Source organism: Carassius auratus, unplaced genomic scaffold (assembly GCF_003368295.1).
Source record: "Carassius auratus strain Wakin unplaced genomic scaffold, ASM336829v1 scaf_tig00001753, whole genome shotgun sequence".
In the NCBI taxonomy this organism is placed as follows: domain Eukaryota; kingdom Metazoa; phylum Chordata; class Actinopteri; order Cypriniformes; family Cyprinidae; genus Carassius; species Carassius auratus.
In genome coordinates, this window is record NW_020523394.1 from 982,004 (window position 1) to 1,009,289 (window position 27,286).

A 27,286-nucleotide genomic window follows, 5' to 3' on the forward strand; every position below is an offset into this window, starting at 1 on the left:
AATATGCTATTGCTACACTTCATGGCAAAAATTGCACTGGTCTGCTAGACTTGGTTGAACAAAAATAAACAATATTTTGTTGCTTAAGCTTATGTATTCAGTCATTATTCAGTGGTATACTATAAATACATGTGAAAGATAATTACTTCTCACTGTTCTCAGGTCAAATATTTATATGCGATTAAAATGCGATTTATTTCGATTAATTAATTACAAAGCCTCTAATTAATTAGATTAATTTTTTTAATCGAGTCCCCGCCCTAGTAGAAATCCTTATAGCTGACACTCTTAAAAAATGGCAACATTCAATCCAACTATATCCTTTCACTCTTTTTTAAGGTAACAGTCATGAATTTTACGAATGTGACCCTGGTCATGGATCAACCATCAACATCCTGTGGTAAATCTGTGCAAGATTAACACCTCCCAAATACACTCTCTTGAACTTAATGGATTTAGATAGACCCACAATCCAATAGAGGAGATTATCGGGCTCTGCGAGCACCCTATTTTGTGAGGAAATGGCTAATCCACATTACTACTCAGGCCAGTCGTCTGCGCGGCAGAATCTGACTTTAGCAGTCTGGGCTTTCTCTTCCCACATTCAACTGGAGAGAAAGGTCAAATGTCTGACGGCGGAAAGCATGTTCGTATGGGAGAGACTACTTGACTTCCTGTCAGTGAGATCTAGCATCTTGTATCTCTTCACTGAGTATCCAAATAGATCATGTCTGATCTCTGTGTGGGGAAAATGTATGACAGAATATGATGGATGTTCTTGTTGTTCACCTGGAAGCTAAAACACAAAATGGGACTTAAAGATTACCTGAACACTCTTCTGCAGCTTCTGATGGTTCAGTAGAGACTGTGACGTCTGGAGATCCCGAGGCCATGATGTCACAATCACTGTTGAGACAAAATAAATAAATAAATAAATAAATAAATCCTGAACAGTTACATAGAAAAACAAGAAACAATTCACAAAACCTCATATTTTACAAACTATTTAAAACAAATGTATTTGTAGTTGTGAGCAAGAATGGAAAACTAAATCTCATAACCTACACACAACTTTATATTTTTTTTATTTTCATGACACCAATATAGGCTTCTTTCTTTTGTGTGAAGGTGCAGTCTCAGTTAACAAAGTTTACCACTGCTGGCAAACAGACCAAACTAATATATATATATATTAGGGGTGTAACGATACGCGTATTCGTATTGAACCATTTGGATATGAGGCTTTTGGTTCGGTACGCGGTACGCATTATGTACCGAACGGTTCGTTGAACTAATTAATTATATAAAAAAAAAAAAAAGTGAAATATAATGATATGTGTTCAACAAGGAAGCCCAATAACCCAAACGACGTAACAGGCAACGCCCCTGACACTCCCGAATGAAAAAAAACCCAACTTATAGTTATATGTTTATGTTAGGCTACTCAGTCAGGCGCTCGCTCGCTCAGTACGCACTGAAGGCTCGTTGCAAAATAGCCAATGCGTTTAACAGCCCAGAAATAGAAGATCCTCCAATAACCAACAGGTCTGGTGTTTGGGTGCACTTTGGAAAAAAAGGAGAAACATACGCGCAATAAACTATCCCTGCAGCATTTAGACATACATTTCCAACTGACTCAAACAGGGCAAAAGACATCACCGCGCCGATTGGTAGGCTTCATTTACGTTATAGCCGCCGATATGAGACTTTACCTTTCATTCTATCATCACCATTATAGCTTACAGGGAATCCAAAGTGCACCCAAACTCCAGACCTGTTGGTTATTGGAGGATCTTCTATTTCTGGTCTGTTAAATGCATTAGACATTTTGTAATGAGCCTTCAGCGCATGCTGAGTGAGCGAGCATATCACATATCGCGCCTAAAAACGCGTCTTTCTCCTCCTTTCCAAAGCGCTCGGGCAGTTGCGCCCCTGAGGCGTCTGCCTTTGCTGAGCAACAATGACGTGCTCTCTCCATGAAGACGCGGAAATTTCAGCAAAGGATAAATGGATTTGCAGCTCTAAAAATCGCTTGCAGTAGGCTAGCTCTGCTACTAAATTTATTTCAAAATTGTAATCCATATACAACTATGATCAGCTGTTCCTTCGTCTTGGCTGAGCTTTCAACGTTGTTACTGGAAAGGATGAAGCTGATTGGTTAGTTCTTGTCGCATGACCCGTGGTGCACTTGCGGCATTCTGAAAAGTTTAGATGTTTTTACATTTTGCTGTATCTAAAACGTATCGAACCGAACCGAACCGAACCGTGACATCAGTGTATCGTATCGAACCAAACCGTGAATTTTGTGAACCGTTACACCCCTTATATATATATTTATATATATATATTTCTCACTTTATTTGGCATCCTGCATTGGTTATCGTTCTGTAATGTATAAAACATATTGACAGCACTTTTGGTGCTTTAGGATTAATTATAGGATTATAAACCATATACTTTTGATTTATTCAAATTTAATATGCAACTCTACTATTTCTGTTGTGATAAAAAAACTTAAAAATGTAATGTTATTTTAATGTTGTACACCTTTCTTTTTAGTCTTTTTTTTTAAGCATTTAAATAAGAATTTCAAATAATTAAAATAATGAATCTTAACGAGATACTCCACCCCAAAATGAACATTTTGTCATTAATTACTTACCCCCATGTCGTTCCAAAACTTTAAAACCTTTGTTTGTCTTTGGAACACAATTTAAGATACTTTGGATGAAAACCGGGAGGTTTGTGACTGTCCCATAGACAGCCAAGTAAATTACACTGTCAAGGTCCAGAAAAGGTTTAAAGTCATCATCAGAATGGTCCATCTGCCATCAGTGGTTCAACCATAACATTATAAAGCAACGAGAGTACTTTTAGTATGCAATGAATACAAAAATAACGACTTTATTCAACAACTCGTCTCTCCGCATCACCATAATGCCATTTTGGAGATTATAAACTGAACGCATGCAGCGTACGCTCTTCTGTGTCAGCTGTGCTGCACGGATGCAGTGTTTTCGTTCACATCAAAGTGTAAATTACACAGAAAACGCATCTTTGTGTCATGGCTGACGCAGAATAGCGTACACCGCTCGCGTTCAGCGGATGTTTTCCAAAATGGCGCCAAGCTGATGCTGAAAGACACAGAGGAGACAAATTGTTGAATAAAGTTTTTTTTTTTTTCTTTGTGTACAAAAAAGTATTAGCGTTACTTCTTAACGTTACAGTTGAACGACTGATGGCAGATGGACTATTCATACTTTTCTGGACTTTGACAGTGTTACTTACGTGGTTTATGGGACAGTCACAAGCCTCCCGGTTTCATCCAAAGTATCATAAATTGTGTTCTGAAGAAGAACGAAGCTTTTACGGGTTTGAAACGACATGGAGGTAAGTGATTAAAATGACAACATTTTAATTTTGGGGTGGAGTATCCCTTTAACCATAAACAGAAAATAAACTAAATAATATAAATAAATAATAACAAAATAATAACTGTTTAGGTCTGCCTTATACAGTATGTTTTTCTATATTGTCCTTCATGAGAGACGTGTCCACACCCCTGTCAGAGGGTTTGTAACACCCAAGGACAAACAGGAGGCGTTGGTGATAAGCCAATGCAGACTCATTTAGATTACAACACTGGAGCCGAGTCACTCCAGTGGATCCACCCTATCTGAAGTAGAAGAGCTGCTGATAATAGCAAGCAGCCCAGAACAGATTCAGACCGGCTGAGGCCTCAGTATTTGTCCTGATGAGTGACTACAGCCTAATCCTGGATCAGACTCTCCTCTGGAGCAAATCCAGCTCTCGAGGAGGACACTCTCAAACAGTATCTATGACAGACAACTGCAGCGCCAGGCAGAGGAATGGCCAAACAGGATGTGGAGGCAGTTTGCGGTCTAGTTTGACAAGGATTATTCCAGTTTAAAGTAATCCTCATGATTGCTTGACTGGTTCACTTCTCTGTTGATGGCAAGCAACTATTACAATGACCAAAGTCAAGTCATTTTCAAAGCCTACCGTTTTAATCATAGAATGGATTTGTTTTACATATTGCATGCCGCATAATTTCAGTTTCATTAAAATAACCATGCATTGTCATTATTTAGCTGTGGCATGCGTTATTGCACATGGGTTGTATAAGTATTTACTGTTACTCATCCATCTAATAATCCATACACTCATGTACGCAACACAACCCATTTTGTCATCACTCCCACCCTCACTCTTCAAAGAGAATAATGTACTAAAATTCATCCAGAAGAGCAAAATTAGTAAAACTCTTACACTTACTTACACTTTCAACATGTCTGCTAAACATTGCTAAACAAACACACAGCAGCTGAGCCAAATATCATTCATATTCATAACCAACAACAGCAATGCAAAAAGAGGCTATTTCACAAATCTAGCGCAATCAACATTTTCTTGGTCTCTGGTTATTTTTTCACAAAACTGTTAGGCAGCAGAACTTTTTCAACACTGATAATAATAAGAAATGTTAATGATGCTGAAAATTCACAGGAATAATATTTTACAGTATTACTGTATTTTTGATCAAACAAATAAAACCATAGTGAACTCAATGACATCAAACGTTTGTATGGTAATGTATCTAGCAACTATAACATTAAAGACTTATGACTGATGAGCTCAATCAACTTGTGCCAGTTAGCAACGCTTCCCGGAAACCATCCACAACACCCTAGAAACCACACAGCAACACCGTAACAATCCGCATAGCAACACCTGGTTCTGCACAGCTAACACTCTTCCCATTTCTTTCCTTGCAGTTTACGCAAGAAGCCCATTTTAGCAGACTGAGACTGTTCTTGTTTGAGCTTAACTGCATGGTGAACATCACATGAGACCAGATAACAACAGTCAACTAATGAGAAACAATCCTCCTTACCATTTCACGCAAGGACTATCAGCCATCCACTGCTTAACAGAGACTAGATTTGCAGTTTCTTGCACACTGCTGCTAAACGTGTGGGCAGATTTGTTCCAGTGGTTGGAGGGGATGGTGTGACATCAGAGCACATGGATGACCCACAACTCGATGTCATCAGATAGCGCTCATTCATTTCCTCTGTTCCTCTCAGGGGAAGTGGATATAAAGTCTGTTTCACAGACTGATTCACAGATAGCTTATGTTGGCATATGAAAGAACGAGACTAGAAAAACCCCAGACACAAAGAACCTTAACCACACACCATAAAGCATGAGGAATGATAAATACAAACACTCATACATAGGGTCATTTTGTTCAGTTCTTGCCAAAGGGTGCGATTATGAATGTTATGCGAGTCATGTGACACCATGTGCAACACCTCTCTGTCTCCTTTGATTCATTTGGGTGTTTAAATTAATATTTCTGGCCGTTTCCCCCCTTATTTTTCCACAAAGGATTGTAATTTTGTAACTTTTTTCAAAATCCAGAAACTTGTTGACCCCTTTCAGGTCAGCATTGTGTGGCCTTGTGTCAAACACTAGATGAAGGACCACCTGGGATAGTTCACACAGCTGGTCTTGTGTCTACAGCTCTCCTTCAAAGACAGTTTAAGGTCACAAAAAACAACAACTGCAAAGAACTGTGTAGTACTGTGCAGTACCATGATATAATCATACTTTGGAAGTGAATTATAACTATACTGTACTGGTCTGCCAAGAATAGTACAATCCAAGGCGGTTACTTCTGGTTTGTGAAAGTCTCTAAAGCAAGCATCCTGCATTATCAAGAGTTTTTGACACATTATTGTCATTTTTTTTCTTTAGTCTAATTTAATTGTTCTTTTATGTTCTCATGTCATATATGTATATATGTATGTATGTACCAAGAGCTCCTAAAAAAACAACAAATTCCTTGGAAAATAAAGCTTATTCTGACATTTAATGGTATCGAACAGCTGTGGCAGACTTTTAGCATGCATCGCTCCTTACATGAAAATATGATTTTACTTCTGAAAACTTGTAGTATAGTTTTACCATTTACACTGACTATTTCTATAATACTTTCATGAATCCATTTTGGGAGCTCAGCAGTGTGGATCACCAGAAAAGCAAGCGCAGCTTGGATGCAAAGCATCTTCTTTTGCCTTTCAGGGATGAAAGAAAGTCATAGATGGTTTGGAATGACATGAGGATGAGTAAATGACAGAATTTACATTTTATGTGAGCTATTGCTTAACAGAATATCAAGCAAACCAAAATAACCCCTTTCCCAAGAGCTCTTCTGACTAAAAAGTGTTTCTTATCATTACCCTGTGCTTGACTATGATAGCAGAGAGGTCGTTCAGAGCTCTACAGGGACTAATGGACTGACCTTGGACTGCCTCCAACGGCAGAGTTCTGCGATGACGTCCGACGTTTCATGTCTTAACTTTTGGACGTGGGGAGGAAGGGAGGAATAAGAGAGAGAGAAAGAAAGGGTAAGAGAGTTAGTGGAGAGAAGAGTTCAAGCAGCAGATATTAACAAGCATGCTAGCCGTATTAGCTTCAAAAACTGTGTTTTTAGAAAACAAGACAAAAAAGGGAGGGATCAACCTGGAGACTGTAATCCATTTATGCAAAATGTGGTTTCGTTAAACAAAAAAGACTTTAAATGTAAGTGTAATGAAGAATAATCCCACATTTTCGGTTTTTAGGGAATTTAGTAAATATTTTGTAAAATTACAAAATTTTGAGATGGGATACATTGATATTAGTTCTGGCCTATAATGATAGTCCATTTCCACACTATTTTGAATAAACATTACAAAAATAACACTAAAAAGTACACAAATTTTAGGCATCATAGCATGTTAATCTACAATATGCAAAATGTTCAATTAGAGACGTGCTAAAAATTACATTAAATAAAATAATTCATGTTAAGTTTTAGTTTTGGAAGTGAATTAAAGGGAATTTTTTAGGATTCTTAAAGATTAATTTAGGCAAGATTAACCAACGTAATATGAATCTAAACACACAGAAAATGCACAATTAAATATCAAGCTGATGAAAAAAAATAAATATATATAATCCAAATGACCATTTACTATAACCGATATAGCCCATATTTTGTCTGCATATCATTTGCTATTACATTGTTCTATTAAACTATATAATTAGTGATTGACCGATATTGTTTTTTTATAACCATTACCAATTATTTTCATGATTTTGTGCCCAATAACCGATATGCGGAACCGATATTTATTTACTATTATGTGAAGAACTAAATGTGAAGAACATTCTTCACTTTGTTTTTTTCTCTTTTCAGTCATCTTTTTCTAAGTGTTGAAAATTTGTCTTGTGTTAAATTTAATATTTATATTAGAACAATAAAAATCTTTTTATTTATAAAAAGCATCAACAGAAACAACACTAATATTAAAAATAATCAAAATAAATGTAGATTGTCATATCAACTTTATCAAGTTTATAAGCGGTTTAATAGAGTCAAGAATAATTCTCTGAATAATATTCTCTTCAATATTAGAATATAACAAACAAAACATTGTATTTTATTGCATTTCTCAACTGGAATGTTATATCAAAATTATGAATAATGTTTTTGCCCCTCTAGATAATGAAATGCCTGCTGATAGCATGGTTTATCTATGCAGTTACACAGAACCATACTCCTACTGTGATCCCTCGCAACGATAATAATTAATTTCCAAAGAGTTGTTTTTATTTTGATGTTTGTTAGAAAAATAATAGTTACATATTAAATGTGAATACAAATTTGGGTGTTTAAGTGAATATTGTTAAAAGTTACATGCAGTGGCCGTGCTGGAGCATTTCATCAGCATCAACCTGCTGAGTGAATAGCAATATGAAAGTGACTTCACGAGACTAATGAGCAAATTTACAACAGCGAGAGAATAAAATTCAGTGTTTTTATTTCCAATATGTGCTCATTCATGGCTGTATTATTTAACTCATGCAAAGTTATGTCTTTATTGGGACAGGACTTGATGGATTATTTAATACAAGCAAACTACATATCAGGCATTTATGTAATGCATCTAAATTGTGCATAACTGGCTGTTATGTTAAATAAAGTATACTAACTACAGCAAATCAAAAACTCAAAACACCCAGCAGATTGCAGCATTTAACGGTGAAACCGATATGGAAATATGCTTAAATATCGGGGAAAATATCGGTAAATCTATATATCGGTCGATCTCTTTAATTAAAAACATATATATATATATATACTATCGTCACTATATATATCTGTCAGCTACCTATGGTCACCCTGAGTAGTAAAGTATAAATATTACATGAGTCAACATATAAGCATCTATTGGTGTAGCTGTGCTAGATAGGCATAAGCTATGCTAAGATATGCTAAGAAGTTACAATTAAAATGGTTATTAGTTATTAGAGTGCCAACCCTCATCATGCAACATCTTGACAATCAGAGTCATCTTATGCAATGCTGCATTAGACTTGAGCTTTTCCACAGGCCTTGATGGGGAACCACACATCAACAAGGTCTTTAATGTAGTGATGGACTCCCTCAAGTTACACCATCTGCCGAGTACCTCAGAAAATGTCAAAATGATGTTCTCTTCTCAGGCTTAAAGAACAGCTGTGCTTTCTACAGACATAAGTTCAAGCGGACAACATATCTAGTGAGAATGTAAATCAGGCAGAGAGTCTGTGTAGTAGGGCTGTCAAAATTGCTCAAAAATGACGTTAGAATATTCCCTCTAAAAAAACCATGAATATTAGAACTATTCGAACATCTAGTTGCGCATGCCGTCAATGACGTGCATTACGTCAATAACAGGACAAAATAATACAAAGAGGCATAACTACTTGTATGGGTAGTCTATTTAAGTTTAAACATATTTGACAATGTATTACAACAACAAGGAAATCAACTAATGGCCAAGACTGCAGACCTCATGCGCTCTCACCCTCACATTCTCTGCGCATAACGGTTTAAATGAACAAACAAATTATGAGTGCTGATCAAGAGTTTTGTGCAAGCAATTTAAGACTGTTAAGACTGTTGTCCCAAGGCTTCATTCAGTGATTGAAACAAATATTATTAATATTAATTGAAGTTTTACAGCATATAGAACTGACATTGAATGCTCCAAGCGAGCAGTGCTGTGGTAAACGTGGAACTTCTCCTTGACGTGAAACGATAAATAAACCTCGGTTCCATTGCTTGACAGAACTCCCCGAAGCCTGCCCCATCCGCGATACTGATTGGTCTCATGTCCTTACAAATGAACAAAATTAATTTATTCGTTATGGCCTCTTGTCGTGTTGCAGACACAGCCCTACTATGAAGCTTGCCAAAAGGGCACATCGAGTAATATAGTGGCAATAAATTAGTGTCTAATTATACTGTCCTTTCTTACTAATTCTACCATTTGGGGTCAGTAAAAGACAGCATTTATTTTGTCAAAACTATTGTAAAAACAATTATATTGTGAGGTTAAACTAACCATGTTTGGATGCATTATTGGAAGTTTTTACTCTGCACATTCTTCAGGCAGAGGAATCTGGAGTAAACTACGCTATAATGAGTTTATTAAACCAGCTGCAGTCACCATTCGGTTGACAGCATTAGCTATTAGCTAAGTGGTGACCATCCCCATCTCATTCCCTAAATTATAAGACAACGAACATCCTAAAACCTTTCCTGGACATAATATGGCTCCCTTAACAATGAGGTCTAATTCTATTGCTTGCCGTTTTTGTTATATGAGAAAGTACCAAAATGAAAGCAATCTTCTGTGACTCACCGTGCAAATAATACCATGCAATTTAGCATTTCATGGCCACCACACTTTCATAATAGAACTGATAAGCCAGTTATTTTGGTTAGATTCTAACATCTAGCTAAATTAGTGGTTTTAAATTATATATAGCTCCTCATGAACAGGAAATTAACCTTTGGGAATCACATTACGCATCCAAAACACGAAGTTGTGCACATTTTTATAATGTACAACAGTAAAGTTTCTTCGACACACGATCTGGGAGCTTTTGTGAATAAAACTGCACAGCTGTATATTTAAAGTACCCAACGATTACAGACACTGAACATTTATCAAACCCTGAATTTTCTTTAAAAAATATTATTTTTCTTTCCATTCGGGGAGATATTTATGACAATATTACCTCATGCGGTGTATGGAAGCCCTTTGCTGTTAGTATTGATTTAAAAAGTAGTTAGCAGGGGGAAGCATAAATCCAGACATACTATAAAGCCATCTGTACTTCTGTGGTTCTTCTGAACTTTAACCACAAAGTACAAAACTCTTTTAGCCGTGGCTGAAGCAGTAGAGAAAGAGCAGAGCATTCTGGCTATCTGATACAGCGATGATTCATTATTAGAGAATCCACGAGTAAACCACAGCAGAAACATTTTTACAGATTAAAGGGGAGTGGGGTAAGATATGCCACCTTTCCTTAACAAGAAAGGGAAAGCTAAAATGCATAATTTTATTTCAGAATTAGAAAAGAGTTTCAAATAAAATTGACGCACTGACACATCTTACCCCACTCTCCACTCTATGGAAATGGCTCACACTTTAATAACACAGTCTCTCTCTGACTTGAGACTACTTTGAGAATTCATGTCTTAAAAGATAGCAGAGGCCTGCTAAAAACAACAACCTTGTCAATTGCAAAAGATGATGAGAAAAAAAGGAAGAGTTTGAGCTCAACATCAACAAGCTCAGAGGTCAAAACGAAAGGGCTCAGAACATTAACATTTGGTCTTATTTCATGGGATGCCTCAAGTTTCATGCCAAATTGATACACTGTGTAGATACAAACAAAGCAGCACTCTCACAGGAGCGCAAGGACCATAAATGGTGTGAAAATTGGAGGTATGTCAGAATATAAGGATGAAGCTGGTTCCCATCCAAACCTTTTGTTTTCAGTTTCTTTGCATTTACATTTATACCTGAATAAGGGACATTTTGTTTCAATAAGTAGTCCAAACTCTCTTATTGTACATTCATCTTGACTCTGGGGGTTGGACTAGGAGAATAAACAAGGCAAATTCTGTGAAAAGAAATGATAAACAAGACGGTCTCTTTTCTAAACTTGCAAAGAATCTGGACGAAACCCAATGGTAAACAACATGTTCTCTCAGCGGTCTTAGAATACCGCTCAGTGGTGATAAATACGGTCTTGTTGGTCATGTCATGAGACCATTAGATAGAAGAGCTTTTAAAGAGACTCTGATTGAGCTCAGCACATTCACAGAGAGACACAACTGAAACCTTACAGAACAAAAGACTTCAACTGAAGTATGTCTCAGAAAAAAAGGTACAAAAGTTGTCATTGGGACAGTAACCTTTTACCCCTTAATGTGCATTTTAGTACCTTAAAGGTTCATAATTGTACCTAAAATGTGCATTTTAGTACCTTTTAAAAAAGTACTGCCACGGTGACAGCTTTTCAATCTGAGAGTGCATATCAAAACAACCATTTTCACCAGTGCTCCGTTTATAAAAAAACACAATCACATGCCACTAAAATGCAACCTCAAGCATGTTGCCGAAGCCATTTTAGAACTATAACAGAAATCATTTTAAATTAAGTTTTCGCACAAATAAAAAAGGCTCCAACTTACTTTCTGCCCCCAAAGCAGCTACAAAATCCAGCCATCGTGTCAAAGTTCACCCCCAAAAGCAGAGCTTCTTTAGTGCATCCTTTGTACTAATCTGTTCAATGTCCAAAAGTGAATTTATCAAATCATCAACATCTCCTTGTTCATATCCTCACATGGGGTGTTCGTAAAAGTAGAAAGCTCATCACAGGGAAGGTACATGTGTGCACCAGTAGCCAGTCTCTCTCAGGACTGAGCATGCTCTCTGTCTCTTCCTCAAAGAGGATTCACCCCTCCTTTCCTGCTCCAACCCCCGTCAACTAATCCAGAGATGCAGCCACTATTGTCTCACCCCAGTGGCTTACCGCCGACAGGCCGGGCGTCATTTGATAATTAGATGGGCAGCTCCCTGAGGAGATACCACCTTTGTTAGAGGGGGGGGGGGGGGACTCATTCTGTCCCATGAAAGGGGGTTGGAAAGCAAGTCAGCTGATGGCCAACACAGTTTGAATAAATCATCAGCAACGTTTTAACCCAATATTTAGTCAGTTTCTAGAAACCTAACCCTTACTGCTCAGAATGACTTCACTTACACTCTAAAAAATAAATTGACATCAATAGTTCCATGAAGACCCTTTAATATCAATGTAACCTTTCCATTTCCCAAAATGTTCTTCAAGTTCTTCGAAACTCAAAATTGTTATTCTATGTCATCTCTGTCCTCTTTTAGAACATTTATTATGAAGTGAATATGGACCAAAGAGTTGCTGGTTCATGCATGCAAATAAAAGTACTTGTTTACTGTAGGAGAAGAGAGTCTGTTGAAGAGCCTGTTTCATGGTTCTAGGTGGAAAATGAGGATATTTCACTCTAACAGAAGTGACAGGACATACGTCATATTCCCTATTTTCTTTAGAAAATGTGTTGTGCACACAACTTCAAACTCCACCGCAGTCTCTACTACATACAAACGTTTCGCCTTCCTGCCAGTTTTGAATATTTTCCTTCCCCCCAGGCAAATAGTATAGGAGTACCAGGCAAAAGTGTAAACAAAGCTTTGCGCCGGCCGGTTCTTTTTCTTAAACACAAATAAATAGCAAATGCTGGACTTTGAAAAAGTATTTTCTTCCGGTTACTGTTGGGGAGACTAAACGGCACAGACCAATACAGGCAGACACAGACGTGAAGTTCACACTCAGTGATGGCTGTCAAACTCATTTATTATTTTCTCACACATATGAAGAACAGGGCCTCTGTGGAGTTGCACTGCAGGTGAACGTCTTGCAGTCCTCTCTCTCAAAGTTAGGTGGAATGTTAAGTCAGTTTTCCTTATGAAAAGCCAGGCTGGTATTTCCTGAGAGCTTTTTTTTTGCTCTGCTGTTGAATAAACCCATATGTATTTCAGTTTCTTAACGCTGAGCATTATCAGAAGATTCGGTCATGCAGTCAGTGGTTGCTTGATAATCAGCAAAACATTCGCCTTCAAACGTCCTTCTAACTGGCTTCCTTCATATTTGAGGACTAAATAGTTTTGGAAAGCTGACACATCCTGTCATGCTACATGACTTGCCACAATTGCTACAATACTTTTTTCTTTATAATTATGCATCTTTTAATGGCAATTGTACAGTAGTGGACAGACTACATTTAAAAAATTCACTTGTTTTTGTTTACAAATATACAATTATTTAAAATTACATAGTTTATGCAAAAAGGAAATTAAAATTCATAAGAAAGTTAAGAAATTACACTTTGGTTTCGTCTATACTACTAGGTACTTATACTATGTTGACTATGTTAAATAGAATTGCATTACTAAGAATTTTTATGTCAACTAAAATCGGACAAAAATAGTAATGGATAATTCTGACTAAAATAAGACTAAATGCTCAGACTTTTAGTTGACTGAAACTTGACTAGACTAAATAGAGTATGAATGTGACTAAAACTAATAAAAACTAAATTGACAGCTTCACACAAAAATTAGACTAAAACTAAAATAAGCCGCTAAAAAAAGAACTAGACCTTTACAATGCTCTTATAATATATAAAAAATATTTCAAATTAATGTTGTTCTTTTCAGAAAAATGTATCACAGTTTCCACAAATATATTAAGCAGCACTGTTTTTCAATTAATAATAATAATAATAATAATAATAATAATAATAATTCTACATGTTTTTGAGCAGCAAATCAGCATATTCAAATAATTTCTGAATGAGCATGTGACAATGAAGACGGGAGAGTCTGAAAATTTTGCTTTGATCATCACAGGAATAAAATATATAAAAAAAATATCCAAATTGAAGACAGATAAAATTTTAATAATACATCACAATATTACTGTTTTTACGGTATTTTTGATCAAATAAATGCAGTCTTGATGAGCAGAAAAGACTTCTTTAAAAAACATTTTATGAAACCTTAACAGCCCCAAACTTATTAACAATACTGAATATACAGCATACAAATATATATATTGAAATATATTTATTATGAGTTTAACCCAAAACTATTATTTAAACATTTACAGAATGCATTTGGCAGACACTTTCATTTAAGGTTTTGCATTCCCTCAGAACTGAACCCATGACCTTGGTGTTGCTGGCATTATGTTCTACTGTTTGAAACAACAACAACAACAACTTGCTTTTGTTGTTGTCTGATACACATGCTTCTGCTCATAAGTACAATATCACAGGTGACAGAGCTGTAATATAAACCATCACACTAAGGCACAGAATCAGCCAGAACAACTCAGACCACATTCTGTTAAAGAAATATAAGACATAGTCATGAATATTAAACCCTGAAAAGTGTCAGAAACCCCCGCCCCCCATTCAACTCCGTCAATCCCCTTTGACAGTTTTCCTTACTCAAGTTTCTTCAGGCATCTCCTGCAGAGCACTGTTTCTTTTCTTTACAAAGCTCTCTGAATTCCAGCCCACATCTGGAACACATCTTCTGAGGCAGTGCTCTACACACTCTAATTAAGGCCATGTTTGCCAAACTGTAAATAACCCAAGAAATGATACCCCTCGGCTCAGAGGCACGACAAGCGGGACCGTGCCGACTGAGATGGTTCGAAATAACCTGAATATACAAGCTCCTCTAATCAAAGCCTCCTGAGAAAAAAACAATGCCAAGCTCTCCTTGTGTCCATTAAGTCCTTTACTCTTACAATAAAAAAGCGTCCTGCTGGGTCCACACAGCTTGACCAATGGACACAGCCCATTCAGCTGCTATTTCCCTCTATCTGTGACCAGTTAACTTTGTATCCCTGTTTTCCAGGCCATTTAAATATTGGTGTGTGGCTTTTCTGGAGGGAGGTTCCTGAATGGAGCATCTCAGTAGTTTAATGAGATGATAATATTGAAATACTTGCACCCTGGGTTTTACGATGCTTTCCTTTCCTAAGTTCCTTAAGTCACAACAGGACTATTAACGTGGCTCATCATCAGAAGATACTTCACAGGACAACAGGCGCTGTTAACACATGCTCATAGGGGTTCAATTAACTAATAAAATTACAGTTCAGCTATTTGACGGTGTACAAATCATGAATAATACAGAGCATGTTAATGAGTGTCATAATTTAAATACAGATGTTGTGGGAAGTGTCATCTATTCAACAATGACCAAATTAATTAATTTCATTTTCTTTTTTACGTTGTTATTTTATTTGATTTTTTATTAAAGGGGTCACATGTGATTACAATTTTTACTTAGTCTTTGGAGTGTTACAAGCTCTTGGTGCATAAAGAAGATCTGTAAAGTTGCACAGAATAAAGTCTCAAACCAAAAGAGATATTCTTTATGAAAGTTAAAGGGGTCATATAATACCCATTTGTTGATACAGTATGTTGATATGATTCTTTAGGCTCTAAATGAAAAGTCTGTAACATAGTTTGCTTAAAATTTCTCAATAGTAGTGTAAAAACAATTTTTTTACCCTGCAAAAAACAGCTCTTTTCAAAACACGCTGTTTTGTGGAATTCTCCTTTAATGCTAATGAGCTCTGCTGACTCCGCCCCTCTCTTCCATCTGCTCTCTGAGAGACCACTTACTTTAGCCACATTCATAGCAAAACTGGCTAATTAGCACATTATTAGCAAAGGTGATTTGCAATGATTCATTATTATACATTATACTCACTGTTTCTGTAGGTGAGGCTGGATCATGAATGATTCGCGCAAACAAAAAACACATTTAAGTAGATCAAGGGCACATTTCTTTCAGATCCAAACGTAAATTAATCCTCTGAGATTTCAGTCGCTCAGATGTCGGGAGTAAATGACTACTGCTATGTTCATTATTACATCCAACAACACAACACCTCAAACACAGGTAAGACAAGTCCAGTCTATGCTGAAGAGCTGCTGTCAATCAAACAATCATGCTCGATTTGAGAAAGGGGAAAACATTTAACGAGATTACAAAAAAACACTTGGTGGATATTAAGCATTATAAGGTGGTTGTGTACACACACTGCCAACACACATTTCAGTTCAAACAACTTGTAAAAGTGCATCTAGCATTATATGACCCCTTTAACCTGTTAACCTGCCCCTCCCCCCATTATGGGACTCATAGCTGAAAGTGCTCAACCTAATTTTTTTTTTTTACCACACTTAAATATTTTTCTATTTGATATAAAAAATACAGGAAATGAGTCCTGGGGCAATCTAGAAAAGTAATGGGTTGAAAGTCACATGTCTCATTAGTTTCTATTTCAAATCTGAATAAGATATCATGAAAAATGATATTTACATACCCCCCCCCCCCCCAAATATATAAAAAATATTTACCAATAGTATTGAAGGCTTCTACAAACTATTTAGTCATTAAACATACCACTGCATAGTTTTTTTTTTTCAATTATAAAACACTAGACAGAAACTTAGACATCATATAAGTGATTTATCTGGGCACTAGAAAAATAAAATAAGAATAATTGGAGTAAGAAAAATAAGAATAATAAGAAAAATAAAAAAAGATTAAACTTTGCAAATTAAAGAAAATCCTGAGATGGCTAGAAATGCAGCATTTAGAATGAATTACGATGCAAATAAGTGCTGATGGCCACTTATACAGATGGCAATAACACAAATGTGCCATAAAGTAAATAATCCACTCGCTCTATTCATATGGACGCGTTCACTTTGATAGCCGTGTAGGGCTGGGTACCGAACTTCGATGCCTTTATGGTATCGAACGAAAAACTTCGATACTATGAGTATCGAAAAATTATTTATCTTTCAGTGCCAAATTTCGGTTCCAAAAGCCAAGCGGCCGTTTTTTTTTTTTTTTTTTTGCCAAGCGGCTGTGTCTGTGTGGGCTTGTAGCATACGTGCATGTAAGGACCCAAATTCGCTGTGATTGGCTGTCCACCACCACATGACGGGACGGGGAGGATTTCTGAAAAAACTCGCAGTCACACAACACAACTGTAGTTGTTTTTTCTCAAAACGTTTCCGGCTACACTTTATTAAAGTCATGCCGAGTCAGCAATGTGCAACATATGCAATAATAGGATTGCAACCAAAGCCGGTGTTAATGATGCATTTGTTTGGATGAGTGTTTTGCCCTCCCTCCCTGTTTAGTTTGGTTTACTCTATTGCGTATCTTGAAACGCCCCCTTTCACGTCGTCTAAAAAACAGAGAGAGACAGACAGATTTATCCGGTACAGCGAATTTCGATACTCGAAAGATGAATTCATTCTCTGTACGCGCATTGTCTGAAATGCTGCTCACAGCGTGTGCTTTAAATGAGTGAGCGCAAGCTCCGAATGCACGTGAATTGTTTAAAATGCTTGAATCAGCAATATTTAGAAACAAATGCAAACGATCGGCTATGATCCGTTTCACCCCTTCAAGCGAGTGAACAACGCGAAGCAAGTGAAGTTAGGAAATTTACATCACTATTCACGATAGCCCATCGGACTGGAAAACACAATAGCCCCAGGAGGTGGGGCTAACGATTTTGCGAGCCCTGCACCTAAGATCTATTTGTGAAACTTTTGATTATTTTAAAACATTGACTCAAAAGAATCATGGGTTCACTACTCTGATCATGAACTTGTAATACCGAGTCAAAGATGAGCTATTATTGAACATATCGAATGAATAAAGACTTCAAGTTCCTCTGTAAAGCACATAAAGCTATTGTTTGAGTCTATTTCATGCATGATTCGCATGGATCTGTTAACTGAATGCAAAGAGTGAGTTCTAGAAGAATGTTTGTGTCTTGATGAGCATGTATCGCTCACTTGGAGTCACTAAATGAACAGCTGTTGTTCTTTTTTTTCAATGGAGGATCAGTTGCCCTATTGGTTAAAATCCCCAAACTGTTTACTTAAATATAAAATTTATAAATGACATAAAAACAGGGGCATTTGCGTTATGATGTGGTGGGCTGCTGTGGGCCAGAAAGCCTGGGCAACTTTTTGGTCCCAGTCCGCCGCTGAATAGCACACCCCTATCCAAAAAGCACAACCAGTTGTATTAATAATGTTATCCTGAGTGTGAAGTGTTACCAGAATTTGTTTTAATTAAGGTGAAAAATGTGTTTAATGTTTTTGTGCTGATGTTGAAATGGATTTCAAAACATATGGTAGCCTATCGAAAAAAGTATCGTTGGTATATTGGCACCAGATCGAAAGATTTTGAACAATACCCAGCCCTATAGCCGTGATCATTCAGTAATAGCGATAAATGCAGATACATTCCCATTCAACATAAAACACACTCTCACATATATAAAAACTGTTGAAAAATAAAACAAACAAAGAAAAAGGCGATCGCAATAAGTTCCGCCTCCATCAGCTGACAGGTGCGTCAGAGCGCGTCACGAGGAAGCGCCAAAATTCAAATATACTATCTCTCATTCACTTTTTTTCCGGTGGATCGTCTCATTCTGTTTGTGACACCGTACGCTGCAAAACCATGCCGTGTTTTTACTACCAAGACGCAGTTTCTTGGCGTGAGTTATTCCATAACGGACACAAACAGTTTTGTCGCTGGAGAACTGAAATGTAAACAAAGGAATTATGATCCATATTACAACGTTATTGCTTTGTTGGACTAAACGTGCTTCATGAGATGTCGTTCAGTGGACCCTTACCTTCCTAACTAAACCTGGATTTACAGCTGTGGATGTGTTTATGACTCGTTATTACGACGGATCTGGTGTGTACAGCATTTTTATTCTTCATGTTTTGATGTGTACTGCTTACGCAAATGTAGCAAATACAGTCTATAAGCTTTCCATTGAAAAACAGCAAACTGTCGTCGATGCTTGACGCTTAGATCTTTATAATGATATACAGTATAGTTTGTCAAGATAAAATTAGTCACGTTTAATTTTAGGGGTGCTCCGATCACGATCGGCCAATCGTTATGCGCATCTCGTCAGTAAAGCCGGTTTTCTAATCAGCGGTTAATTCCATCAGGTGCGTGATTTCACATAGAGCAGCTGTTACTACACAGAGCCATTGTTAATAGAGAAGATGCGCAAATCACGTTAATTTTCAGCGTTTTTTGGCGCATCTTCTCAGTTAACAATGGCTCTGTGTAGTAACAGCTGCTCTATGTGAAATCACGCACCTGATGGAATTAACCGCTAATTAATTAGAAAACCGGCTTTACTGACGAGATGCGCATTAACGATCGGCCGATCGTGATCGGAGCACCCCTATTTAATTTAATCTATTCATAAACACTGACATGTGTGAGTTGAGGGTGTCAGGGTGCACGCTAATATAAACACGCCCCCACGTTTTCATCACTGTGTGGGAACTTTTGCATAACACTGCCCAAATGTTCATGCAAAGAGAGAAGGTTTATTCTTACTGTAATATTGTTATTTCAGCTGCCGCCATGTTGTGGAGATGCTGTGTGTTTCATTAGCTATATTTCTATCCACCTATTTTTATGCACGTTTTGGATTATCACATTAAAAAACGCAGGATGGAAACACCAAGATGCATAAATCTTGTATCTCGTAAGTATTGCAATGTCTATGTCAACAATAAGGTGACAGACGATTATCGACATTATAGGGAAAAAAATGACAAATGATAAACCAAGTTGCAAAAAAATATTTTACATAGCCCTGAGCTCTCTCTTTCGCATTCTTACACATTCAAATGGACAAATACACACAGAATTAGGCCTATATCAAAATATCCCATAAATACAATCTGTTATGTCTTAAGCTAAGTAAAGTTTTGATAAAGAAAACAAGGGTGTATTGGATCTGTGCATTGAACGTAGCCTCTGAAGCCAGTCATTAATGTAATCAAAGAACAAAAAACAAAAATCCCTCACTGATATTGACTGAATCACTTTTGTAACCTCAGTTTATATTTATTTGCCTGTTGTTCAGTGCTGACTATTGTAATGGCAACATGCATCGGTCTATGTGATTTATTCTGGGGATGCGTTTCATATAATGTATCCTTATTTAGGGAATAGGCCTATTATATTTTGATCTGCAGTTTAATTAAAATTAAACAGAAAAAAGACATATAGTAGCACTGCATGTGTTCCTGAATATTTATGTAAATAGACTGCATAATAATGAAAAACCACACGACAGATATAATACAAATACGTAAATTCTTTCACAGCCTATTCCTCAGTTCTCCAGCAATTCTCCTCACAAAGCGAAATTAATTTTAAACACAAATTTGATAAGAACATCAGTGGAAATTTTTAGCAACACCAACACAACAGTAAAACTAATTATTTATGTTAGTTTAAGCACAAACTAAGAAAAGTACAATCATACTTAAATCTGGCAGTAATTAAGACCAAACGGTGCGTGTCAGCAATGTTTTCTCAGCGGTGGGGTTGGGGGTTATGGCGTAGTGGATGTTGGGATTGGGTTGATGATATTATCGGATATCACAATATTTTTTAAGCCGATTATCGATAAGAAATTTTCTGAAATATTGCCCAGCCTTAAAGGGCTGTAACATTTCTGTCACAATCCTGAGGTATTCAGCCAATCATAATGCATTGGATAGCTGGCCAACCAACATACACCTCACTTTTCAGACTGATAAGCTTTGTAAAAATTTGACACGTTTAAGAAAGGCGGAGCATAGAGGAGCAACAATAATGTACAATATGTAGAAAATAGAGTTGTTCCGATTCCGATACTAGTATCGGAAATATCTCCGATACCACAACAAATTCTGGCATCGGCATCGGCGAGTACATGAACCCATATACCGATCCGATACCATTTTCTTAAAAAAGACCTAGTTATGACCGCAAGCTTTGCCTAACCGCTGCACGGTTCTTCTTCGCTGCTCAAAATGCATTGAAAACACAGGAAGTCGTGCTGTGTTGCCACAAGCAACCCCTGTTTAGAGCAGCGAAGAAGAAATGAAAACGCGTTAGCAGCCCTTATCTATATATGACTGGATCACTCATCACATTCTAAACTGCCAAAAGACAGTGAAGCCGCTATTATATTATAGATCAGTGGTTAGCAGTATGTCTCTGTAGTACCGGTAGTTACAGACTCTCGAGTATATTCAGTACCGGCAGCTGCGTTCAGTCGCTTCCGTGTAAGTCAAAGCGCAGGGCTCCAGACAGTAGCCGAATATATACTAGTGTCTGTGAATATTAAACTGCAAAATACTATTTAAATATTACTCCCGCAAAATCTACATCTCTGTGGGTGACTGGCACAGATGCGCGAGAGCTCGCTGTTTTGTAGTCTCTGCTGTGTGTCATGAGGACACGAACGCATAAACCGTCACTTCATGAGAATTTACCGTTTCATTTGAGAATACTGTCATATCATAAACACAGACACTCAAAGATCTTCATGGCAGCCCATTAAAATAAATGTTTGGTTTACATGAGTAAATTGACAATATATAAAGCTACTGTTGTAGCCTACAGTAATAATAATACGTCTCTATAATAATAATAATTATGCCTAGATGGTTGCTTGTTTTTTACTTGTTTTGTTGTAAAGAGATTATCTGATTAATAGATCTTTTTTGTTGCAGTTTTTTTATACAGTTATATTGTAAAACTTAAATACCTTTTTTAGTTTGCGGTGTTAGATTTTTGGCTGCATTTGAAGTTCTTTTTTGCATAAGAAAATAAATAATACTGTCAAATTCATGTTAGATAATAAAAATACTGTAATAAATACAGTAGTTCACCATGTATTTGTTCATGTTTTATTGAGGGATCTGTCTGAAGCACACCATAAAATAATTCTAGCAAATTACACAGGGCTAGTAGTATATACAGCTGTATATACAGATATACACCCAGGTATCGGATCAGTACTCGGTATCGGCCGATACCCTGAGCCCAGGTATCGGAATCGGTATCGGGAAGAGAAAAAGGGTATCGGAACATCTCTAGTAGAAAATAATGTTTTTTAAACCTTAAACCGCATAAACATTTCATTACACCAAATACACAACAATGTTATTTTTAGAAACTTCATATGACACTTTTAAATATAAATAATCTGACGTTTATATATTTTTTTTTATTTTTAAGTTAGATGTCAGATTGTTTTAGCCATAGATTTAGTATAATTTAAGCATTTTAATAATCTATATCAGGGGTTCTCAAACTTCTCCATGAAGTACCCCCAGCACTGCAGGTTTTGTATGTCTCCCTCTATCTGACACACCCACTTCAGGTCTTGCAGTCTCCTAATGAGCTGATGAGTTGAATCAGATGTGATAATTGAGGGAGACATACTAAATGTGCAGGGCAGGGAGTACTCCAGGACAGGTTCGAGAACCACTGATTTATATGAACTGTTATTTTAGTATCACTGAGATACTACTAAAATTTGTTACGAATATTTTGAAATATTTATAAATATTTTGTTTTAATTTTAATTTTAATTTGACCTAATTTTAATTTGGTTGCGTTATTATTATTATTAATATTTTATTCATTTATTTACATCGATCTACAATGTTTTTATTCATTTATATTACAGTTTTATTTTTATTACAAGGTAAACTAAATGGAAATAAAATAGTTTAAAATGTTTTATAGCTTTTCAATGTGATATTTAAAATCTATTTTCAGATGAATTATAACGTGTGTGTGTGTGTGTGTGTGTGTGTGTTTTCTCATATCTTATGTTATTAAAACAATACAAGAAAACATAGATATTACGTAAACATGACTTGTAAAAAACAATATTAACAACTAAAACGTTTAAAAACCTTTAACAAAAAATAATAATGTACTCACAGTTGTTAGTGTAAAAAAAAGCGTACGTAAAATTTCAAACGTTTTGCCAGCTCGATGCAGTGAATATTTACATTATCAGCTCACATAACTATTAAAATGTTTTGAAGTTATCCTCTTTTAGAGCAACCATTACAAACAAATTAAAGAGAAAGCGATACTATTGTAAACTACCGCAGAACAAATCGCTAGTTTACCGCGTAACATAGTTAACTAACGTTAGACTTAGCGGAAAGTGATGGAGATGTTTGCTTCCCAAACTTCCCAAACAACCGCTTTGTCCAGCGCGGTGAGCTGAAACCCGACAATAACGCAATAGAACCAGATTTCCTCATTAATGTTTACTGCAGACATGTACTTACAAAGTGAAGAAGAAAATCCTAGAGATATCTGGTCATCTTTAAGCGAGCGAAACATCAGAGATTTCCACTAATGCCATTCTTCAGTGTCATGTGTGTGAGTGAGTGCAGGATGAGGCTCGACATCGCCCTCTATCGTCCAGAACAACAACACGATTCGAGATCTACTTCCCGGAGCAATGAAGGATGCAGTATTTGGAAAGACTGCTCATAAGGCTAAGACCGTTGTGATGAACAGTAAACAAACGATTTGAGTAAATAAATGAGTTTTATTTAATCAGATCTCCATTACTATCATAACGTGAAATGCACTGTGTAGTTTCATTTAGAAACCACCACACACTCTTAAAAGAGAAAGATTACATCAACATCTAATAACTATTTTTAACTACTATAGCAATACAGTAGGTCTCATTTTAGGGATCGGGGTTTGTCATCTTGTAATGTTAGGGTTTTACAGGTTCATATGTTCTTCAGTAACCCTTGCTTTTGAACCACTGGGCTCTGGCGACAACATCATTGGAGTAATCATCTCCTGTGGTGCCGATGTCCATGCGCTCATATGTTTGGACGTTCTTCACTCCAGCGTTGTAGGCTGATATTCCCCCTGAAACAGACATTATATGGTATGGAAGTTAAGCGATGAACATCTATTTGCATTTAATTGTCGTTGTTATGCTAGTTGTGTTTATTTATCTCTCAGCGTAAACCTAACCTACCTTTAAAGCATTGCTCTTGTGTCCATTTGGGAAATTTGACTTTAACTTCTTTAATAAAGCCAATGAGTATCTCAGTAGCCTGTGTGACATGCAGCTCACTGTCCCATGCACCTTTTGGAGCGTGGTAGCGTTTGTCAACCTATAAGAAGCATAATCAAAAGAGAAACATTTGATATGTTCAGAATTATTCAATGTAATCTGCAACTTCTTGCTGGTATAAACATATTTTGCATGCAATATCTCTAACAACTTGGGTTTACGAGTCAGCTTTAGGTATACTCAAGGCTTTTAATCTTATGTCATGAGACATGTACTTATATTTTGAAATAGAGTAAATTAGTTATTCCGACCAACCTGCATGAGGCCAAAGCCATTGCCATGGTCGCCCCACCCGTCCTTCAGAACGGCTCCGGCTCTGGACTCTCTGGATATGATGGCAGCAATCACGGCCGGGTCCATCTGCTTTGCTTTGCCAACTTTGATGATCATACTCTTGTATTTCTCCATCCGGGCCAGATCATTCTCAGCCAGTTTTTTAGAGGCTTCAACTCCTATGATAAGTTTAAATCATTGAACTACTGTTACTACTGTAACAGTGTGCATATTGCATATACTAAGTGAAAAAGTGTTTGTATGCATGCATTCTTACCCTTTATGGTTAATTTGTCTTGTTTTGCTGTCCTCTCTGATGCACCGGTGGTGTCTATTTTCATGATGTCTCCATAGATGCTTGCTAGAAACAACACAGAAAATATCACCTGAAGCCCTTAAATAAATATTTATACAGAAAATGTATGCAGTGCTACGGTATTGCAAAATGACAGTATCATAAAATCACCTGATATTATGTTACTTACCCATGATGTTGATGCAGAACTACTGTGAAAGAGCAGATCACAGAGTTTGATGAGCCTTGTTACTGAATCAGACCCCAGCAGGGCCTGATTATATATGATCGCAGAGGGAGTGGTTTCTCCGTTTTCCCAGATGTTCTTCCAATAAGGTGTGGAGAAATGAAAGGTTACACAATTTGCAACTGTTGCAAAATTTTGATTGTTTTTTTTTGTTTTGTTTTTTTGTGATCTTATCCTTATGACACACCCAAGCAAGTGAATCATAAGTGGGAAAATGTATCAGGTGGAGACCTCATACACCTCAAAATGATATAAACACTTATGATGAATGTACTGTATTAATGAAAAGTGAAAAAAAAAACATTGTGGGAAAGTTTTTTTTTTTTTTTTGAGCACTCATACCAGTGAAAAAAACATGCCTCATCTCAACTTCCTTGATTAAATCTTGATTAAATCTTTTTATAAAGAAATATCTTTTTTAATATACTTTTTATAAAAAAAATATTTTTAAATATATATATATATATATATATATATATATATATATATATATATATATATATATATATATATATATATATATATATATATAATATTAGTATAATTATTATTATTATTATTATTATTATTTTTTTTTTTTAGGAAAGCATCAGTGAGGGTAGGTGTTTAAACTATATTGTTAACCTCAGGAGGTTTCCACTGTATATTTAGTTTAATATTTTAATTTATATGAGGAAAATATTATATAATATTACAATTTTACAGTATTTTCGATCAAAATAATAAATAAACAAAAATAAACAGCAGTTATAAAATGTAAAGCAATAACATATGATTTGATCTGATTATTTAATTCTAGTCTGTATGATCTGTGAGTTATAAGCAATTAAGCATAAAATTACTTATTATACTGCCAGCTAATGTCAGGCAGTTTTCACTGCGCTTGACTGAGTAATGGGTGAAATATGGGCCCATCCAAATCTGATTTGTTTGTGTTTTTCAGTTACTGTTGCCAGGTATGTTTAGGACAGAAAATTAATATTGCAACTGAGCAGTAGATGAAAGCAAAGAAGGTTAAAACTGCTATGCTGCCTTGACCCCTAACTAAATAATTTAAATATGAATATAAGAAGACTATTCTTTAGATTTATGTGTTTAAAAAAACAAACAAAAGACACACTTGAGTAAATAAATGGTTTTTATTTCATCCCCCCAAAATTTAAAACAAAATACAGAACAGTAAAAAAAAATAAAAAAAACAGCAACAAAATTATTGGCATAATCACCTGTGGTGCCTTTGTCCATGTGCTCATATATAGGCTGATATTCCCCCTGAAACAAACCTAGAAGAAGAACCTAGAACTCTCTTGGTCTGGACCAGCTCAAAAAAGACGTAGACATGTGCAAAAAATGACCAATAGAGGGTCAGTTGTCACCTCACTGCACAGACAAAACATTCTGTGATGAATGAGAATGAATGAGCTTTTATTGGCAGCAATTTGTTTTCATTACAGAAACTTCCACAGTGAAACAGAATGATAGTAACAGATAAAAAAAACTCAGATAAAAATAAATAAGGAATAAAAAAATATATACAAAATATACAAATTGACAATTGTACTATGTACAAATATATATCAATAGACATTTGTATGTACAGGTATATTATGTGCAAATTGAAAAGAATATAAATAGTGTGTGTTCCACAATTATTGACAGGTGTTCATGAAATGGATTGCCTGAGGGAAGAAATGGTTCCTGTGTCTGGCCGTTCTAGTGCTCAGTGCTCTGTAGCGTCAACCAGATGACAACAGTTCAAAGACGATGTGAAGGGTCGAGAGAGATGTTGCCAGCCCTTTTGCTCACTCTGGATGTTCTTGGAGAGTGGGGAGGCTTGTACCAATGATTTGCTCCACAGTCCGTACTATCCAACGTAGTCTTCTGAGGTCAGATTTGGTAGCTGAGCTGAACCAGACAGTTATTGAAGTGCAGAGGACAGATTCATTGATGGCAGAGTAGAATTGTTTCAGCAGCTCCTGTGGAAGGTTGAACTTCCTCAGCTGGCGGAGGAAGTACAACCTCTGCTGGTCCATTTCACAGTGGAGTCTATGTGAATGTACCACTTCAGATCCTGGAAGATGGTGGTGCCCAGGAACCTGAATGACTCCACTGTTGTTACAGTGATGTTCATGAATGGAGAATTGGGCGAGAGCAGGGTGGTTTCTCCTGAAGTCCACAATCCTCTTCACAGTTTTGAGCATGTTAAGCTCCAGGTTGTTAAGACTACACCAGACATCCATCTCTTTAACCTCCTGTTGGTAAGCAGACTCATCACCATCCTGAATGAGGTCAATGAGTGTAGTGTTGTCTGCAAACTTCAGGAGCTTGACATAGGGGTCTTTAGATGTGCAGTCGTTGGTATACAGGGAGAAGAGCAGTGGGGAGAGAACACAACCCTGAGGAGCTCCAGTGCTGATCGTACGAGTGCTGGAATTTTCCCAGCCTCACTAGCTGCTGCCTGTCTG

At 36.6% G+C, this 27,286-nt stretch overlaps 2 protein-coding genes across 6 annotated transcripts in view; both read right to left on the minus strand.

The window, feature by feature from the left end:
• LOC113069591 (uncharacterized protein KIAA1211-like) overlaps nucleotides 1-23,316 on the minus strand; it is a 46,472-nt gene extending 23,156 nt beyond the window's left edge. Inside the window, exons 1-3 of one of the 5 annotated variants that reach the window (XM_026242763.1) lie at nucleotides 23,192-23,287; nucleotides 6,329-6,385; nucleotides 827-906 (exon numbers count right to left, since the gene is read on the minus strand). In XM_026242763.1, the coding sequence (XP_026098548.1) occupies nucleotides 827-906; nucleotides 6,329-6,378 (130 nt within the window). In that variant the 5' untranslated portion in view covers nucleotides 6,379-6,385; nucleotides 23,192-23,287. Of the gene's footprint in view, nucleotides 1-826; nucleotides 907-4,915; nucleotides 5,012-6,328; nucleotides 6,386-11,605; nucleotides 11,951-23,191 lie in introns of those variants that run through there. The other 4 variants (XM_026242762.1, XM_026242766.1, XM_026242764.1 and 1 more) reach the window with 4 other exon arrangements.
• Nucleotides 23,317-23,437: 121 nt separating this feature from the next.
• On the minus strand, nucleotides 23,438-24,917 carry LOC113069592 (lysozyme g-like). The gene is made up of 5 exons (XM_026242767.1): nucleotides 24,765-24,917; nucleotides 24,557-24,640; nucleotides 24,262-24,458; nucleotides 23,908-24,046; nucleotides 23,438-23,795 (listed from the first exon to the last, which is right to left on the minus strand). Exons 1-5 carry the CDS (start codon nucleotides 24,766-24,768, stop codon nucleotides 23,662-23,664), a joined length of 558 nt encoding a protein of 185 aa, XP_026098552.1. The 5' UTR covers nucleotides 24,769-24,917; the 3' UTR covers nucleotides 23,438-23,661.
• Nucleotides 24,918-27,286: the final 2,369 nt, after the last annotated feature.

Bases quoted from the DNA above. Each gene is read 5' to 3' on its own strand.
- LOC113069592 (XM_026242767.1), bottom strand. The intron at 24,047-24,261 runs GTTGGTCGGAAT...TGCTTCTTATAG, and splicing joins ATGGCTTTGGCCTCATGCAG to GTTGACAAACGCTACCACGC. The intron at 23,796-23,907 runs GTAGGTTAGGTT...TGTCTGTTTCAG, and splicing joins ACAAGAGCAATGCTTTAAAG to GGGGAATATCAGCCTACAAC.